The sequence below is a fragment of the Cricetulus griseus genome, chromosome 4 (assembly GCF_003668045.3).
Source record: "Cricetulus griseus strain 17A/GY chromosome 4, alternate assembly CriGri-PICRH-1.0, whole genome shotgun sequence".
In the NCBI taxonomy this organism is placed as follows: domain Eukaryota; kingdom Metazoa; phylum Chordata; class Mammalia; order Rodentia; family Cricetidae; genus Cricetulus; species Cricetulus griseus.
The window spans coordinates 76,924,404-76,945,131 of NC_048597.1; the positions used below are offsets into that span (position 1 = coordinate 76,924,404).

At 48.0% G+C, this 20,728-nt stretch overlaps 1 protein-coding gene across 1 annotated transcript in view; it reads right to left on the reverse strand.

Moving 5' to 3' along the window:
* Window positions 1-20,728, reverse strand: part of Mad1l1 (mitotic arrest deficient 1 like 1) — a 310,200-nt gene that overhangs the window by 275,513 nt on the left and 13,959 nt on the right. The window contains 6 exon segments of the mRNA NM_001246783.1: window positions 7,123-7,184; window positions 10,513-10,627; window positions 10,745-10,875; window positions 13,421-13,502; window positions 14,121-14,245; window positions 20,351-20,530. Coding sequence (NP_001233712.1) covers window positions 7,123-7,184; window positions 10,513-10,627; window positions 10,745-10,875; window positions 13,421-13,502; window positions 14,121-14,245; window positions 20,351-20,530 — 695 coding nt within the window.

Below are 20,728 nucleotides of genomic sequence, written 5' to 3' on the forward strand. Positions count from 1 at the left end.
CACAGGCCTGACTGCAGAGGGGCCCAACACTCGTTCAGAGCCTACTTAATAAGGCTCTCGTTTCCATCTGAATTGCTAAGTATAGTGTTTAAAAAGCCAGCCCAGTGAAGTCACCAGCTCTCCTCGCTCTGTTGTGACTTACTCTGGATCTCTGCTTGAACCTTCGAAAGCACACTCACCCAATTAAGCCATGGGCTCCCATACTCTGACTGAAACGTGTAGAAATACAGCTTTTTCAAAGGGCAATTTGACATCAGCTATCAATTCTAAACATACGTTTTCTTTTGAACTAAGAAAAAAAATGCCTTTAGGAATTATCCAACAGATGCCAATGCTGTTTATTGGAGAAAACAAAGTAACTGTCCCTCAGCATAGGGAAATCAGTCTGTCCACACCATGCAGAACTGGGTAGTGACTCAAGTGTTCCAACTGTTGCAGGTATACTGCCAAAGATTAACTGACAGGACACAGGTTGTGGCTCAGTTGGTAGAGCGATTGTCTAGTGCCTTAGTCAGGGTTTCTACTGCTGTGATAAATACCATGACCAAAATCAAACTGGGGCAGGAAAGGGTTTATTTCAGATTACAGCTTGTAGTCGATCATCCAGGGAAGTCAGGGAAGAAACTCAAGGCAGGAACCTAGAGGTGAGAACTGGACGAAGCAGAGGCTATGAAGGAGTGTTGCTTACTGGATTGCTCCTCAGGACTTGCTCAGCCCCCTTCTTATACCATGTGAACCACTTGCCTAGAGTGGACTGCTCCAAGTAAGCTGGGGTCTACCACATCAATCATGAATCACAAAAAGGCACCATAGGCTTGCTCACAGACCAATCTGGTGAGGGCATTTCCTCAACTGAGGTTCCCTCTTGCCAGATGACGATAGCTTGTATCAGGTTGGCATAAAACTAGCCAGCATGCCTAGTGTACCCAAAGTCCTGGGCTCCACTCCCAGCACCATATAAAGTGGACCTAATGGTGAATGCCTGTAATCCTAGCACTCAGGAAGTGGAAACAGTAAAATGAAGAATTCAAGATCAGCTACATAGTGAGTTGGAGGCCAGCCTGGGCTACATAAGTCTCAAAAACACATACCAAACAACAATGGACAAGCATAAGAAAGGCTTTTCTGCATTCTCTGAGCACCTCTAGCAAATCAGTCCAAGTGGGTTCTGGGAGCTGTGCCTTGGAGCCAGTCTGCTGGAACTTGGTGACAACCTTGGATTGAGAACAGGCATCAGAGCGAGCCAGTCGTTTGGGTCTGAGGCCTCAACCTGTGGGATCCAACCGGAACTCTGACAGTGTCTGAGCTTGGATTATAGGACACCCAGCTGGCATCTACCAGAGAACTGCTTGCTGTGCAGAAAAAAAAAAAAAAAAAAAAAAAACCACCCACATCTGGTGTCAGGGTGCGGGGCCGAGCAGGCGACTGAGAGCAAAGAGGGAAGGGTCTATTTTCTCCTCCCCCGTCTCTTGCCACGTCCCGCCATTATTAGGTCATCCATAATTACTGGCAGCTGCATCTTATGTTTGCAAAGCACAGATCTTGGACATGCTGTGTTAAATTTATCCCTAAGTGCTGCAGCATTCTGATGCTACTGTACACGCCGTGTCCTTCCCACAGGTCGCCACAGTACTCAGAAATCCCATCAACCTTGTCCACTGTCACTAGTCCTAAGAACCTGCTGACCTGGCTAACGAGTCCAAAAAGCTTTTTATTGATACTTTGGAACTCCTACATGATTATGTTGTCTCCAGATAGTTTTTTTCTATCCAGGCTGCACATCCTGATTTTTCCAGGGAGGGGACATATGTGCGTGTGTACACACCCGTATGCATGTGTTCAGAGGCTGCCAAAGTGTCCCACTCTATCACTTTCCACTTGATTCTATTGAAGTGGGTTCTCTCACTGAACCTGGAGCTTGGCTAGCAGACTACAAGCCCCAGTGATCCTGTCCCTGCCTCTCGCAGTGCAAGGGTACAGGCACATGCAGCCATTCCTGGCCTTTTATGTGGGTGTTGATAATTGGAACCCAAGGAACCACCCACTCGGTCCCAGGATGACCTGCTCTTTAATGACCTAGTCACACAGGTGAGGACATTCAGTAGGAAGGTAACAACATGTGCCTCTTCCCAGAGAGGAACAGCACCTGGGCCAGCATCTCCAGTGCCGAGAACACACACACACACACACACACACACACACACACACACACATCCCTCGAGTGCAGGCCACCAGTGTCACATTCGCAGCAGTTGTTTACAGGTGCTTTCTATCTGGCTACAGAATCTCTCTTCTTTCCTAGCTTGCTGAAAGTGATAATCAAAACCAAGTGCTGGGTTGTTAACCAATCTCCCAGCTTGAAATGCTCTATGGAAACAGCTGATTTTCCTCAAGATTAGCACCCTCCACTCCTGCTCCACCCTCCCTTTCATCCTCTCTCCACTACTCCACAGCCACACTGCCCTGCACAGGAGACTGTTGTCTCCAGTCTCTCATTCTCCATACTGTAAGTTCTTTCCATAATCTACCCTGAGAGACTAGGGTCAAGATGTGCCCACTCTCCCTACCCCCCAAAGCTCTTGAGGATTAAGAGGGTCACAAGTTTGATAGCACCAATACTCCCCAAAACACAGAGGGCCCTGCCAGTCCTGGGCCACAGCATTGTATGTGTACACTGCCAAACTCTTTCCTGCCCATGACTCTCCATGTCACAAAGCCTATCTACCCACAGCCTGAACGACCTTGTGTACATCCCCTCCAGCTTATATGACCCCATGAACAGCTACATGACCCATGTACAGTTAACGTGACCCCATGTACAACTTACATGACCTCATGAACAGCTTACATGACCCTAACTGGACATATCACACATAGAAAGAACTATGCGTCCTGCCCCATGTGGCTGTCTGCATAAACATACCATAACTGTGCCATCTGCCTTAGCCTACATGACCCATGGCACTAGCTGCATCCCAGCTCACATTACCCTGTTACACTGAACACAAACAGGTACAAACTTGTCTGCTCTGGCTCATATGACTGTATACACTGACTCACGATAGGGAGACAGAAGTATATGCCCTAGCCCATGTGACCCTGTGCACTAGACACACAGGTAGAAAGAACTGCCTGGCTCAAACCACGTGACTACATGCACTGGACACATCACAGGTAGACGGGCCCACCAGGCCTGACCCATGCAGCCCAATGCACAGGGCACAACGAAATCTCTCTACAGTTCAGCATCTAGCTCCTCTGTCAACTTGCTTAAACACTCCCTCCTAATATCTCTAGGCTCCTCAGACATAAGAAGCATCATATTGCAGAGAGCAACACTGTTACACTGTGAGAAACTCACATAGGCCAAAAACACTGTTCTGGTTTTTCAAGATAAGGTTTCTCTGTGGCTTTGGAGGCTGTCCTAGAACTAGCTCTTGTAGACCAGGCTGGTCTCGAATTCACAGAGATCCGCCTGCCTCTGCCTCCCCGGTGCTGGGATTAAAGGTGTGTGCTACCACCGCCCAGCTGGATTTACTATTACCTAATAAACACACATCTGGGCACAACTGTAAAGGTGTTTCCAGGGAGTTTTAAACCAACCTGAATGTAAGTGGCACTATTCAACAAGCTTGGGTGGATAAAAAGGAGAAAGCTAATGTAACCAGCTGCCCCACACTCCTGCCACCAGGCCTTCCCCACCTTGACAGACTTCATGTTCAAACTAGGAGCCAAAAATCAACCGTCTTTAAGTTGTTCTATTGGGTATTTTGTTGCAGCAACTAGGAAGTAATGACTACATTAGGGCTAAGCTCCTCATGGAGACAAAGCTACATCCTTAGAGGATCTGCACCAGACACCAGCAGCACTCAGACTCAAGGTAACAGAGGACTCTGCGAGATGATGGTCACAGATGGGCAGACAAGGCACAGGCTAAAGCAACAATCTGCCTGCCTATAACCAGGCAGCCACTGGACCCAGACCCCTTGATTAACAAGACCCCTGACACTAGTGAGGAAATCACTGTGGGAGGCAGTAGGCCCCAGGCCGGGACTACCAAGGGTGTTCACAGACCTCCATGAAGAAAGCTGATCACCAAGGGGGCAGTGCCACCTAGTGGTAGCTGCACCTCAGAACCACAGGTCAGACAAAGTAAAATGCTCCAGGCATGCAAGCAGGAGTGCCTGCTTCCAAAAGCCTGGTCAGGTCTCCAGCTAGAAAATTGGTACACAGTCAGGTACACGTATATGTGTGTGCTTGTGCTTATGTGTTTATGCGTGCATGTGTGCTTGTGCATACGTGCATACATGTATGAAAATGTGAACAAGCAGCTGTATGAGTTCTCCTGAGGAATCGCAGCCCTAGCACTGAACCCTAATGTTTCTCCCATCCTTATATCCTTCTGTTTCTGTCCTGCATCAAGTCTAATTTCATCACTCCAAGGCTTCAATCAGTCAGTCTCCCAGCCTTACGTAAAAAGGTTCCAAAGGCTACCCAAAACCTGAGCACAAATTAAAAATAATAAAAATAAAAATAAAAAAAAGGAAAGCCTTGGGACTGAAAAGACAGCTCAGCTGTTAAGAGCCTGCACTTCTTTTGTGACTCAGATTCTGTTTTTGGCACCTATATGACAGCTCACAACCACCTGTAACTCCAGTTCTAGGGGATCCAACACCCTCTTATGGACTCCACAGGAACCTACACACTGTGATGCACATGAACTCATACATTCATGTGCACAAGATAGATAGACAGACAGACAGAGAGACAGACAGACAGTTTTAAAAAAGAGATAGGAAAGCCAAAATCCTCATCATACCAGAGAATCAAAAATCTCAATTTTCTGTGAACTAGCTAAGTTTTGATTTTTGTTTTTTGTTTTTTTTTTTTAGATTTTATTTATTATGTATACAGTCTCCTGCCTGCCAGCAGAGGGCACCAGATCTCATTCAAGGTGGTTGTGAGCCACCATGTGGTTGCTGGGAATTGAACTCAGGGCCTCTGGAAGAACAGTCAGTGCTCTTAACCGCTGAGCCATCTCTCCAGCCCTTGTTTTACTTTTTAGTTTCTATTGTCTATTGCATATGTGAGACATATATATATATATCAGTACTCAAATGCTATGTCCCATGTGTGGTGGTCAGAGGACAACTTTGTGAGGTTAGTTCTCTCCTTGCACCTTTGCCTAGGTTCCAGAGATCTTCCTTAGGTTGTCCAGTTTCATCCAATGAGCTATCTCAGCCCCTACCCCTTTTTGAGGATGAGTTACTGGGAAAAGAACCCAGGACTTCCCATATTCTAAGTGCACACTCAAGCAATACCCTCAATGCTCAAACCCAGGTTATTATGATAATGAGACACATTTAGCGCTGCTGGTCTGCATCCCACACATCATGAGGCAAGTGGAGCCACAGGGGTCTGGACTTGACCTGAGCCTGTACCCAAACATCTGCCCTGCAGTACATAGGGAAGGTAAGCAGGCTTCCAAGGTGCCAGGCAGCCTCAGCAACCCAAGGCAGTGTATACATAACAGCTATAAGGAGGCTGTGGACAAAGAAGCCTGTGCCCTCCCCCTTCCAGAAAGGCCAGTCACCAGGTGAGATGCTACCTAAGGACACGACTCTGCTGGACCTCACAGGTACAACTGGGAAATGCCATGTGCCCCTCCTCACTTAAGAGAAGAGGGGTCTAGGGCAGTGTAGCTCTAGAGAAGGATCCCCCCACTGTCCTCCATGAGAATAGGGGATCATCATAAGCACCCACTCCTCCCTCTTGCCTAGCATGGGCAGCTAGGCAGCATCCAAGGATCGCCCTCACACCAGTCAAACTCTTGACAGGTCAGGCAGTTGGGGAAACAGACCCAAAGGGCTCACAGAGCTGCTAGACACTGCAACCTGGTCAATGTGGCCTAAGCTACTTCAGAAAGGGCAGTGGCTCCACAGGCCTGATTGACACTAAGTATCGCATGGCAGTCACTGGGCACGCAGGCACACCAGCACGCCAGTGTTCCAACAGGGCTGGTCCAACTGGGCATGAGGGGCCTCTGATCTCCATCACAGGAAAGAAGTCACGGAGGTGTCTTGTCTGGGCAGAGCAGCCCCAGGAGTAGGAGGGACCCTTGCCGGCAGCTAACGAACCCAGAGCACAGAAGGAAGCATGCAGCACTGGGCATGCTGGGCTAGCCTCTGAAAGAAAGCTTCTGCAGATGACTGGAGAAGAAACGAAGAGATGCTGTCAAGTGACAGAACGGAAGACAGTGCTGCCGTTGGAAGGTGATGACTCCAGAGCCAGCAGGGGACAGTGTGATTATAAGACAGCTGAGCTCAGGCAGTCTCCATCTGGCCTCGTTTCTCAGAGCAGCAGGAAAGACAGCCAACAAGCTGGAAGTATTAAAACAAAGGGCTGCTTGGATCCCACAGGCCTATGCCCAAGCTCCAATAGCTCAGCACCCCAACTATCTCAACCATCAGTACCTAACTTCCCTGAGAACTGGAAAGACATGGTCACCATGAAGGATGACATCCAGGCCAAGACTCAAGGCTCACAGCTGGTGATGGCAGCTGAAGGGAACCCCAAAACTGAACCACAAATGAGGCAGACCAGCAGTGACTGGCAACCGAGAGCAGAGCAGTGTACAGATGGGATAACAAAGGAACACTCTGCCCTTGCTATGTGTTGAATACACAGTGCCCAAAAGCCCCGCCCTGTGGCCCACTCTGCATCTCTCTACCCATACCTGACACAGACCAGTCACATGCAATGCTCCAAAGGCCCCAGTGGATCGTGAATCTTCCAGTATGATGGGGTTTTAACTCAGTTCACCCCCACAGTTATCATCACCAAAAAGAAATGATTTTTCCCCCAAAGCAGTTGCTTCCTTATACACACAGGGGCCTGCAAACATGCAGGCTAGTGCAATCTGTGGATATGCAGATTCTCAACAGTCTTTACAATGAGGCTCTACCTCCCTCCTGTGCAAAGCATGCATTAAGCCTAAACAAGCGCCTCACCACAGCACATAAAGGAGTCTGCCTGCCCTGTCCTCTGAGGACTTGAGCCAGGAGGCACAGGACAGCACTGGAAGCCAGCAACCCAGAGTGGAGACAGCAGCAACACACCCACCTGAGATTCACGCCCATGGTCTGGTCCAGTTTCTCCCAGCTCTGCAGCTTTGCAAGCAGCTTCTAGAAAGACAATTATAGTCAACGTCTCTTGCCCAGCAACTGTCATGTGAAAGCTAAGAACGACAAAGTTATTAGAATCACCTGTCCTTTATGAAATCAGAGGTGGCTGTGTGACTTCAGCAGATGAAGGTACAAGACTAGCCTACACCTTGCTCCTTTCTGCCCCAAGGTGCAAGTCCAGTCCTTACTCACAAGAACAGATCTCCCTTGACCTTCCAGGGGACTCTCTCAGAATGCTCTAAGCCCTAGGCAGATGAACTCTACTCTAGAGCCAAGTTTTCCTCAATTCTATGGTAGGCCAGGACCAAGGATGACTTAGATGGAGCTGGCCAGCCATGATGGAGAGACAGAGCCAACTATGCCTGTGTGCCAGTTCCACACCAGCTTGAACCCCACAAAAGAAAGTCACTCAAGATGGCAAGCTGGCCAGCAAGATGGTGAAAGAACTCACCAACATGCCTGGTGAACTGAGTTTAATCCTTAGAATGCACATAGTAAGAGAAAACCTACTCTCACAAATTGTCCTGGGACATCTACATAATGTGGCACATACACTCCTTCTTTCTCACATTCATGCATATATAGATAGATAGATAGATAGATAGATAGATAGATAGATAGATATAGATATATATGTTTATATATATAGGTATATATACACATAAGCATACACACACACAAGCATACACAAATTCACTGTACATTCACTTTCTTACATACACATACACACACACACACACACACACACACACACACACATATATATATATATGCATGCATACACACATACATAATGGCATGTGCAGTCACTCACTCTCACATACACACACACACAAACACAAACATAAACATAAAATAAATACTTTAAAAGGATGGGGCAAGTGCTCAGCTACTAACTTTCCTATGGTCATTCCTGCATGGGATAGTGTTCCATGCCAGGCCCTGACTGCTTTCCATAAGACAGATGGGGGGCATGGACTGACCCAGGGTCAGCCAGCACACTTCTATGTACAACTTCAAGCTAAGCATTGTGATTCTACTCCCTAAACTTCAAAACCTGTCAAAGACAAAACATTAGCTCTAGGTGTAACATAAATTACATTGGTAAGTGTCATGTGTTGTCTGCACTTGTTGAAAGTGAGCTCAGGGACCAAGTTGGCCTTTCTTGCTTCTTTGTCTCAGACCTTAACTAGTTTATTTCAGGCTGGTGCTGTAGAATATTAGTTAAAGATGTGTTGCGTTTGTTTATGCTGTGGAACATTTGTTTAATGATGCAAAACTGTGTTGCATTTGTTTAACTCTGTGAAGCTGTGTTACATTGCCTGTCTAAAACACCTAGTAAAGGGCTGAATGGCCAACAGCAAAGCAAGAGAGAGAAATAGGCGGGGCTGACATCCAGAGAGTATAAATAGAAGAGAAGAGAGAAGAGAATGTTGGGGGCCAGTCACACAGCCAGACACAGAATAAAAAGGAAAGAAAAGATATACAAAAATAGAGAAAGCTAAAAGCCCAGAGGCAAAAAGTCGATGGGATAATTTAAATTAAAAAAAAAAGCTAGCTAGAAATAAGCCAACCTAAGGCCAGGCATCCATAAGTAAGAATAAGTCTCTGTGTGATTACCTGGGAGCTGGTGGGCACCCCAAAAAGCAAAGAGTAAAGAAATTCAAATATAGGCTGGACTCCCTGGTCCTGTGACAAGGAAGAAGAGAACTACAAGCTGCTATGGTATGAAAAACACTTGGCACTGGGCCATGGTGACACACACCTTTAATCCCAGCATTCAGGGGGCAGAGACAGGTGGATTTCTGAGTTTGAGGCCAGCCTGGTCTACAGACCAAGACAGCCAGAGCTACAAAGAGAAACCCTGTCTCAGAAGAAAAAAGAAAAAAACACTTGGCCCTTGAGAATAGCTAAAATGGGAACCATCCAACAAAAGTAACTATTGCTTATTCATGACATAAAATGCCTGTTGTAAGAATGTGAAGCTTCACCCATGGAGAGGATGTTCTACCCAAAGACCTCCATTGGGAACCAAGCAGGACTTCCAAGTCATCTCTGCGGGACTGGATGCTCAGGATGCTGTAAGTTCCCAAATGGGTTCTCTGTATTGAGTGCTTCTTCTCTCTATCAGCTACTTGCTGCATTTTTCCTTTACTTTTGCTTGCTGTATACTTATTAACTCACTCATTCAAAACCAAAAGAATGGATCTCTGAACAGAATGCCAGGGGAAAGGACAAAAAAAAGTTGCAGGTCTTTTGCCTACAAAAGCCAGTCTGCCTCCAAGAGAGGTCTGTCTGGGACAGCACAAATAGATAGGAGCTGCAGCACCAGGTGGCCACAGAGAACTCCGTAGTACCAACAGGCCCTCAGCTGCCTTGGACTTTTAAAAGAATACAGAGATGGAACTGGGGAGGTGGCTCAGTCCAGCAAAGACCTTACCACACAAGTATGAAATCTGAGTTTAATCCCCAACACTCTTGTAACCAAAGTTGGGCATAGGAGCAGACATCTAAAACCCAACGCTAAAGGAGAACAGGCAGGCAGAGACAGAGAACTTACTGGCCATCCAGCCTAGCTGAAGTAATAAGCTCCAGATGCAGTGAGAAACTCTCTCTTAAAACATAAGGTAGAGAGGTCAGAGAGCCTCTGAGTCTCTAAAACGATGTCGGGAATTGCTACTGTTGTTGGCTGCCTACCAGCATTACATGGGAAAACATTGTTGCTAAAGACAGCACACACTATGGAGAACAGAGAAATCAAACTAGAACTGAGCTAGATGCTTCCTCCCTACTAGCTAGTCCTTGGGGTGTTGCGAGGTACTATGCGGGCTGCTAGGGAAGAACTGTTAATATCAGTCTTACCCAGCTTTAGAGCCTGTGTGCACAATAAAAAGCAACCAAGCAAAATGAGCCCAAGGGTGCAACAATGGCAGGTATGTTGCCAGAGTAACCAACTGCTTTCTGATTGGATTTGATGCTCATTCCAGAAGAGGGAACCTCACATCTGGTACTGTAAACCCAGTCAAAAGCCCATGGCTAGGGATGTCATGGACCCTGGTACATAAGCAACAATTATTGTATATAATGGATCTGTCAAGTTGCCTTCTAAATAGGTACATTTATGCCCACAGAATATACCATTGTCAGCTTTAATCAGAGAAGCTTCTATTTGCAATGTGACTGCAGAGTCTCATAAATGATTGCATGACCCACTGCACCACTACAGCAGCCCCACAGCTGACCAGCTACTATGTGTGATGGAGATGCCCAGGATGCTCCAGACAGTGCAAAAGATAGCCCCTACAGACATGATTTACCCACTACTCACCTCCTTCTCCAATTCTAGGTCAACCAGAGCTTCCTGCATCTTCTCCTGACGGCCCAGCTTCCTCTGCAGACCTTCCAGCTCCTCAGTAAGCAACCCGTTGGTCTCCTTCATCTCCCTATGGGGCCAGAACAGTCATGCCAACAATCACACATGTTGGGGATGAGCCCAAGGGACACTGAGCCCAGGCAGCCAACCCCCAGCTAGGGGCAGCAGGTTACGCTCGGGCCCTCACCTCAGATGAGTGTTCTCCTCACGCAGCCTCTTCAGCTCACGCTCCATCCTAGGCAGCCGCAGCAGCTCAGACTTCATGTTCTTTACCACAGCTGCATCCTGCTCTTGCAGGCACAGCTTCTGCTCCAGGTCCTGTGAGAGGCAAAGAGGAGAAGGTGAATGAGCTGCCAGGAGGCACAGGAAAGAGTCTCAGTAAAGCAGAGGCTAGCCTGAAGGACACCCAGGCCTCCAACTACAGAATGATCTGGAGCAGGCAGAAGGACTGACACACTGACATCACAATGGTCAGTTTAAGACAAGAGGACACAGAAAATGGAGGTGCCAGGAGCTAGAGAGCTAGCCTTGTACACAGTACTTGCCATGCAAGAAGCATGAGGCCCTAAATCCCCTCATCCACAAGTTAAAAAAAAAAAAAAAGACAGGTGTATTAACACAGGCCTTTAATCCCAGCACTTGGAAGGCAGAGACAGAAAGATCTCTGTGAGTTTGAGGCCAGCCTGGTCTACAGAGTTCTAGGACAACCTCCAAAACAATACAGAGAAACCCTGTCTCAAAAAAAAAAAAAAAAAAAAAAAAAAAGCTGGGAACAGTGGTACACATTTTTAATCCTAGGATGAGGGAGGCCAATGTAGATTCTCAATCCAGTGAGAGACTCTGTCTGAAAAAAAAAGGGGTCGGGGACAACATCCTGAAGAACAACACTGACCTCCAGCAGCCATGTCAAACTCACAACTGTCTATCACTCCAGGCCCAGGGGATATATCATCTCGGGCCCCCTGGACACCAGCATTCACATACATATACTCACATAGAAATAGATACATATACACCTAACTTTTAATTAAATAAATTTTTTGTTTGTTTGTTTTTTAATAAAGCCATGGGAGCCACAGAGGTCTTCTAACCTGTCCCAGGACTATGCCTGCTACACTTGTCAGGTGCACCCTCATCATCACCTCTAGCGCAGTCCTGGACTGCACCTCAGAGCCAGTCCCCACACCACTGTCCCTCCTGCCTGTGCCCAACCACATTCCATCCAGCCCTCTGATCCCCACAGCAGAAGGCTATGGCACTTCTGGCCTAAATATAGTGCACAGTACACCTCTGGCCACCTGTGGTTGGCTTCTGCTGTGCCAGTGGAGAACCTGCAACAGTTGCATCTGTTCCCACTGTGTGACAGACTTTCCTACACTGCACCTGTCACCCTGGCCCTCAAAGAGGTAGCACTGGCATCTAGTGACAAGTCACTGAACAAGCTGTATATAAAACCAGAACCCAATCAACTGAGCAACAAACCCTCATGGAGCCCGGCTTCACCCAGGTAAAGTCAAGTAGTGGGAACAGAGTGACAGAGAGGACCAACTGGCCAACCTCTATGCACAGGGAAATAATGAGAGGTGGGCCAAGGGCTACAGAAGGAAGGACAAGAACCAGGAAGAAGGTGACCAAGAAGGCAGGGAGTGGGGCCTAGAGAGAAGGCTCAGCAATTAACAGCACTTGCTCCTCTGCCAGAGTACCCAAACTCAGTCGCCAGTACCCAGTCAGGCAGCTCACAACGGCCCTTAACTCCAACTCCAGATCTTTTCTGGCATCTGCAGATAACCCACACCCACACATATATAGAAACAAAAAGAAATATTTAAGCAAATAAATAAAAAAGACAAGAGAGCCAAGAAAAAAGTAACCAGAGGCTTGAGGAGCAAAGCCCACCCACTTCCTTGGAGCTGCCCATCCCCACCCCCAACACACAGCAGGGACAGCAGGGAGACAACAGACAACAGCCCTCCTCCCTGGGATTGGATATTATCCTAAAGGCAACAGGAAGCCATGGAAGGGAGCTCAAGGCCACCTCTCCAGCAACACCCACTAGAGCAGTGGTTCTCAACCTTCCTGATGCTACAATCCTTTTGTACTGTTAGCTCCTCATGTTGTGGTGACCCCCAACCATAAATTATTTTTATTGCTACTTCATAACCGTAATTTTGCTACTGTTATGAATCATAATGTAACTATCTGTGTTTTCTGATGGTTTTGGTGACCCCTATAAAAAGGGTCATTCTCGGGGCTGGAGAGATGGCTCAGAGGTTAAGAGCACTGACTGCTCTTCCAGAGGTCCTGAGTTCAATTCCCAGCAACCACATGGTGGCTCACAACCATCCGTAATGAGATCTGGTGCCCTCTTCTGGTGTGCAGATATACATGGAAGCAAAATGTTGTATACATAATAAATAAAATCTTAAAAAAAAAAAAAAAGGGTCATTCACAAGTACCGCCACTATAGTAAAGGAGTCTTGGTGACCTATCTCAGCCATGCTCTGGCTGTACAAAAGTGGACAGGATTTAAATCTACTGTATGTAGTACAAGCTGGTCCCAAACTTGTCATCCTCCCATCTCGGCTTCTCTGGACTCACAGGTGCGTCCTGTACCCACCTCTCTAAACCTAGACTGCACAATCCTCTGTATTACTTTTTCCCATGGGTTTTTAGTGGACCTTCATCACTAAGGTGCCAGCTTTCCTGGAACACATGCTGTGGCCTCCTAGCCAGCCAGCACAGGGCCAGCATCCTCACATGCCACTGAGCATGCCTTCATTCAGGACGGCCTGTGAGTGACAGCAGGGCTGACCCTACCCATGCTTAGTAGAAGACGCTCCCCAGGCTGACAGGAAGCACCTACTTTAATCTTCTGCTCATGGTCTGCTCTCTCTTCTTGACTGGCCTGCAGTTCCTGGATCTTCTGACTTGCCTCCTGGCATTTTCTGTGAAAGAAAGGGGTAGTACATGCAAGGCAAGTCCATAATGCCCCTCAGCCTAAGCCCCCAGGATGGATGCATACACACACCCCTTCTGCATTGAGACCCCAAGTCCTGGGCTAGCCTCTAAGACTGTGACGTTGATGGAGTTACAAGGCAGCCCAGGCTACCTGAGATACTACTTAGTTATTTGTCCACCATTCAGTCCAACAGTGTCTGCCAGCCGTGGCTCTACTAAAGGCATCAGAGGCCAGCCAGGCCTGCCCATACTAGAGGTAGAACACTCCTCAAGCAATGCCTGCCTAGGGTAAGGGCCAGACCTTCAGGGCAGAATCCAAAGCCTCCTACTACCACCCACTAGCCACCACATATCCGGGTCCACTGTGACCTAGAACAGCTTGCCCAGGCACAGCAAACTATATATACCCTTGAAACCCAGCTTAGTTTAGCCTTCCTTTGGAAACCAGCTCCAAGAAGGCACTTCACCCCAGGAAGGAAAGAATTAAGTTGTTACCCCCTTATTCTGAAGCTCACTTCCTAAGTCCAGAAGCCTCACTGTATGTCCCTTGTGCAGTCTATGACAGGGCTGTCTTAGGGACTGACACAGGCTGGCCATGCTCTCACCGTTGCTGCAGTTCCAGCTGCTCCTTCAATTCCTGCTTCTCAGACTCCAGGCGTTTCACCTGCACCTTCTGGTCCATTGCATTCAACTGCATCTCGGAGACACGCCCTTTCAAGGAACTAATAGTCTGCAAATGGAGAAAGCAGGCTGCTCAATGGGGTCCTGTCTGTATGCAGACTAAATACCCAAGCATGGCTTTCACACAGGGAGACCAAAGAGAAAGGAAGGGCAGGGTACCTCCCATGTGCTACCCAGGGCAGAACAGAACCCGCTCTCCTGGGATCATATGGTGAATAGACAATACACTCTCTCTTCTCAAGGCCTGCTTGTGCTCCTCATTGACACAGACATGGGTCATAGCCAGATCCTCTAGGAAAGCTGGTTCTAGCCACATCTGACTCTCTGAAGTCTATTAGCCTCCATACAGTTACCACATCCAGTGCCCTGGACACTGAGTGTCTACCTACCTCAGTTTTTTCCACACCTCAGGCCTCCATCACACTCTAAGCTTCCCTAATGCCTGCATGCCAACATTTCAACAAAATGTAACCCAGGAAGGAAAGACAAAAAGGCCCCTGCCAAGATGCAGGCTGTCATCAGAACTTTGTTTTAGAGTGCAACAGTACAGGCCTGTTGTGCCAGCTACTTGGGAGCCTGAGGAAAGTCAATTAAAAGTTTAAGCCCATCCCTAGCATAGGAATGGACTTTGGGAGCCCATTTCTCACACACACACACACACACACACACACACACACACACACACACACGGGGGGGGGGGGGGGGGGGCGGGTCTTGGCTCTATCCCAAAAGCCCCACTCTCCCTGGGGAACAGAAATGGTATGGGATAGGTAGGGTGTTAGTTTGGGGCAGGGGAGGAGGGGAGGGAGAGGGAACTGGGATTGACTTGTAAAACAATCTTGTTTCTAATTTAAATTTAAAAAATGAAGAAAAAAAGAAATTCAAAAAAAAAAAAAAAAAGTTTAAGCCCTGAGGGTTACAAAATAGGTTCAAAGCCAATCTGGGCAGCTTACTGAGAACCTACCTCAAAATAAAAAAATTTAAAATTAAAAAAAAGGGTAAGCCGGGCGTTGGTGGCACACACCTTTAATCCCAGCACTCGGGAGGCAGAGGCAGGCAGATTTCTGTGAGTTCGAGGCCAGACTGGTCTCCAAAGCGAGTTCCAGGATAGGCTCCAAAGCTACACAGAGAAACCCTGTCTGGGGGGGGGGGGGGTAAAGCACAGTGGCACACATTTTTAATCCTAGCACTTAGGAGGCAGAGGCATCGAACTCTGAGTCCAAGGCCAGCCAGGGCTATATAGTAAGACCTTGTCTTAAAAAAAAAAAAAGTAAAGTTGGGGAGCTGGAGAGATGGCTCAGAAGTTAAGAACACTAGCTGCTTTTCCAGAGGTCCTCAGTTCAATTCCCAGCAACCACATGGTGGCTCACAGCCATCTGTAATGAGATCTGGTGCCCTCTTCTGGCCTGCAGAACGCTATATACATAATAAATAAATCTATTAAAAAAAAACAAAAAAAAAAAAACACTAAAGTTGGGAATAGAGATATCTCAGTGGTTAAGAACACATAATACTCTTCTAGAGGACAGTTCCCAGCACCCATATCAGATGACACAACTGCCTATACCAGCTCCAGGGGAATCCGATGACTCCAACCTCCATGGGCACCTCCATTTACACGCAGTTACCCACATATGTGCATATACACACACATAAATGTAAGGAAAGTTAATTTTTTATCTCAAAAATAGAGAGAAAGAGGGCAGAGATGTAGTACAATGGTAGAATAACTAACTGAAATCTCCTATTTGGTGGGAACAGGAGGTATGGCTCAGTGGCAGAGCACCTGCCTGGAATCCCCCAGTGAGGAACTGGGGTGTAGCTCAGTGGTAGAGCACCTGCCTAGAATCCCCCAGTGAGGGACTGGGGTGTGGCTCAGTGGTAGAGCATCTGCCTAAAATACCTACCATAAAAGCCCCTCAGGATAGGGAAAAATGAAGCAAGCAAGCAATCTGGGCCAGAAGCTAATGGAAAACCATAGTACTTGGGAAAAGTGCAATCTCAGAGCAAAGCCAGTAGGCCCTGACCAGCAGACTCAAGGATGGACAGAAAGTATATCTGACAACATTGAGTGTCTATCCAAGGAACATGCTGTCCACCCAAAGGAACCTTCAAGAACCTCCACCCTTGCTCCACCCAAGCCCCTGTCCCAGCAGATCTCCCCAGCTGCTTTACTAGAAAGAGCATGCTGGCCTAGCCACTCAGAGAAGCCAGCCCACTTAGAACTGCTACATGAATTAATATTTGAAAACAGTGGCCTGAAGTCAACTGCAGAGAAATCTCACCACATTGGGCCCAGAAAAGACCCTAAGTGATGTTGGGTGGTCCTAGAGTGGGGTCTACCATCTCTCTCTAAGTAGCACCCTCTAAAAAAAGAGGCCACAAGATTTGTTTCCCTGACAAGCCACTAGGAGTATCAGTGTTGTACCCATATCCCGTGGGGAGACTGGCCCGGGAAACCCCACATCACAGCAGCCTGCACGAAGGAAGACAGCAATAGTATTAAGAACATGTCAAAAAACAGAGTGTAATGGTGAATACTGGCATGGGGAAAGGTGAGGCATGGGGATCAGAAGTCAGGGTCATTGTTATATTACACTCTTCTCCAAGCAACAGATGCTATCTTCTTGACTTCAGTTGTGCCTGCTTGCAAAAGATCACCACAGCTGGGCTTGGCAATGGCAGACAGACGTCACAGAAGGGATGTGGAGGGTCACTGCAGCTATCTGGAGTATCCAGCCACTCCAGCCACTCTTCCCACCCACTTGTACTCAATTCTACACTAATTTGCATGTGGCCGTGGGGTCTTGCGGAGGGTCTAGAATACATAGGCTGGAAAGAACTAAAGGAAGAAGGCTCCGTCTACCCAGCTGTGGGGAAAGCCATCATCCATACTGGGTGCAGTCTTTCCAGCATGGCTGCTTTGGGGTCACCCATGCTCTACAAAGAAGCATACGGTCACTGGTTCACCCAGAGTAACTCCATTATCTTTGGCTACATAACTACTTTGAGTCCAGCCTTCCGGACATAAATTCTTGTCTCAAAAAGAAAAGCCAAACACCAGGGCTGATGGGGCAGCATAGCAGGTAAAGCTTGTCACTCAGAGAGGAATCACATAAAGGAAGGGGAGAAGCCAGCTCCAAAGTTGACCTCTGACTCCCCACAGGTGCACCCATATACATGTCACACATGCTAGTAAGAATAGAGTTCAAAGAATTAAAACAAAAAAGAACACACTCAAACCACACCTTTAATCCTGGCACTTGAGAGCCTGAGGCTGACAGTAAGTCTGAGGACAGCCTGGGCTGCATAGTGAGACCCTGTCTCAAAAACAAACGGAAAAAAAAATCAGAGTGTGGAGATTTGGCTCACTGGTTAAACACATGGTCCACTTTTCCAGAAGTCCTGGGATCATTTCCCAGCATCCACATTGACCTGCAAATGTCTATAACTATAGTTCCAGGGGACCTGATGTCCACTTCTGGCCTCTGTGGCATAAGACATGTATACTCACTCATACACATATACATGTCAGGGAATTAGGAGAGTGATTCAGTCAGTAAAGTGTCTGCTGCACAAACATGAGGCAAAGTTCAGATCCCCAGCACTCATGTAGTAAGTTAGGTGAGTTGGCTAGTTTTGTGTCAACTTGACAAAAGGTAGTTATTTTGGATGCTATGAGGGAACATCAATTCAGAAAGTACTCCCAGCAGACTGGCCTGTGAGCAAGCCTGTGAGCATTCTCTTGGTTGGTAATTGATGTGGGATGGCCCAGCTCACTTGAGATGGTGCCACCGTGGGTAGGTGGTCCTGGGTGCTACAAGGCAGGCTGAGTAAGCCATGAGGAGCAAGCCAATAGGCAGAATTCCTCCATGGCCTCTATTTCAGCTCCTGCCTCCAGCTCCTGTCTTGAGTTCTTGGCCTGACTTCTCTTCATGACGGACTGACTGTAGGCTGAAAAGCACTCTTGCCTCCCCAGGTTGCTTTTGGTCATGGTGTGTTCTCACAGCAACAGAAACCCTGACTGAGACACTAGGTATGGCGCCACACACCTGCAGTCCCAGTGTTAAGGAGGTGGACAGAGACCCCTAAAATTTGCTGGCCAGCCCATCAGGCCAGAAGATAGCCCCAGGTCTACAAAGAGACCCCATGTCACAAAATAAGGTTGACAGTGACTGAAAAAGACCCTCAGTAGCAACCTTGGGGCTTAACTCATGCACAATGTGTGTGCACCTGCATACAACATCGTCTAAAAGTGAGTACCACCTTTTAGAGGTCTCTCTGATTCGGTAACACACACAAGGTATTGGGTGCTGCGACAGGGACACTCTGCCCTGATGAAGGGCAAATGTCATGGGGGAGGGAGTGAATCAGCAAGTGAACAGATGAATGGCAGACAGAACAGCAGGGCGAGGGTGGGGAGGTGACGAATAGGGGCACACGACTGAAAACCGCAGTGGAGGGCTGTGGATGTGGAAAAGCTTCCCTAAGGAGGGGCCACTGAGCCTCTTCTACTCTTCCCTGAGGGGTATGCAGGGGCCTTCTCTACCATGGAAGGGCCAAGGGCCCGGGCCAGGTCTCTGTGAAGCAAGAGCCCACTCGTCTGGAAACAGATCACGGCTCCTCTCCTGCCAAGACTTGCTTCGGAAGACAGATGCGCCAACAACCTTAACATGCTCCCTGGTGCTGCAGAGGCAAAAATAACCCGCAGCCCGCTCTGAGGATCTATCAAGTGGGGAAGGTGCAGGGACAGAATACCAATGATGCCATGCGGCTGGCCCCTGGAGCTCTCAGCTGTTCCCTTCTGGCACCTGTGATCTTGAACACAGGAGCGGGAGGCCTGGAGAGGTGGGGGGTGCCCCTCCATACCCACACTCAGGCAACCTCCAAAACACACCAGCAGCAGCTTCCCTGGACTACATACATCGCCACCTGCACCCAGGTTCAAAGGCAATTTCTGATGCTAACAGAACTCGCTGGTAATCAAAGACATGCAAATTCACAGGCACCTACTTACAACTTATGGGGGAAAAAGGAAACAGAACTTACAGAACATTCCCTATCCATGACAGACAAGGTGATAGCGACACTAATACTTCACAGTGGCTGTTAGCACAGCCTAGCAAGTGGCGGCAGCAGCCAGAGAGTTCCTCAGAGGCCTGTCACCCTGTACCTAGTTTGTCCAAACAAAGCAATGTTGGGGAAGCCAATGGGTTTGCACAGGAAGCCATGTACTGCACAGATATAATAACACAAAACAATGACTGGCCAACTCTTAAATTCACATTTACAAAGACCAAATTCAGAAATGTGGGGCAGCTCACTCTTGTCATCCCAGGACTACAGAGACTGGGGCAGGCGGACTGTCTCATGTTCAAAGCCAGCCTGCGCTACAATGTAAGACCTTGCCCCAAACAGAAAAAAAAGACCTATATTCAGCATACTCACTATGGAAAAATGGGTGTTTGTACTGTGATTACAACCCCCAAAATGTAGTCACTCATGATATGTCCATTTAAAATGAAGGTGCTGTGGAGAGATGGCTTAGTCAGTGACAGTGTTTATCATGCAAGCATGAGGGCCTGAGCTACACGCCCGGAAATGGAGTGGTGATGCTCAGAATCCCAGTATCGAGGAAACAGAGACAAGTGCCCCATTCCTATGGTTCGCTGGCCTGCCTGTCTAGCCTAATTGGTGAGTCTCAGGTCAGAGAGAAATCCTGTCTCAAAATACAGTGTGGGGGTGGGGTGGAGGGATGGCTTGGCGATTAAGTGCCTGTGCTGCTGTGAGAAGTATACAAGTCCCCAGCACCCACATCAGGCGGCTCACAACTGCTTTTTAACTCCAGTTCCAGAGGATCTGATGCCCTCTTCTGGTCTCCATGGGCACCTGTACTAATATGCACATATCTATATGCTTATGTATAATTAAAACTAAATCTTTCAAATAAAAACAAGGTGAACAGCACCTGAGGAAAAACAGCCAAGGCTGGTCTCTGGCCTCCACATGTGTGTGCTCACTTGCACACAAACAGATGAAAAACAAAATGAAGATGTCTTGCTGTTACCATGTTGGGTATATTCATTCTTTTTTCTTAGAAAACTACCATCTGCACCAGGGTGAGTCTAGGTCTCGGGCACCAGTCTGCACTCACCTCCCTGGCCGCAGCCAGGCCATCCTCCCGCTCCCGAAGCTGCTGGCTGGCAGCATCCAAGCTCTGCTTGCACAGCCTGTGGCGCTCCAGCTGCTCCTGCATCTTCTCTTCCGCCGCGGCCTCACGCTCCTGGAGTTGTCGAATTCGTGCCAGGAGCTCCTGGTTACGATCCACCTCACGCTGTGGAGAAGGAAGCTTGGTCAGGGAGTGTGATACACAGAAGAGTCTATCAGTCACAAAAGGACAGAGCCAGGACAGGACAAGAGACCTGGGAGCCAGGCCTCCTGGTGCGGCAGCATGGTGACTCCCACTCTGAGAGGCACTTGGCATGGACCACACTACACGCTCGTCACACCATCTGCTCACCGCCACCCTCCT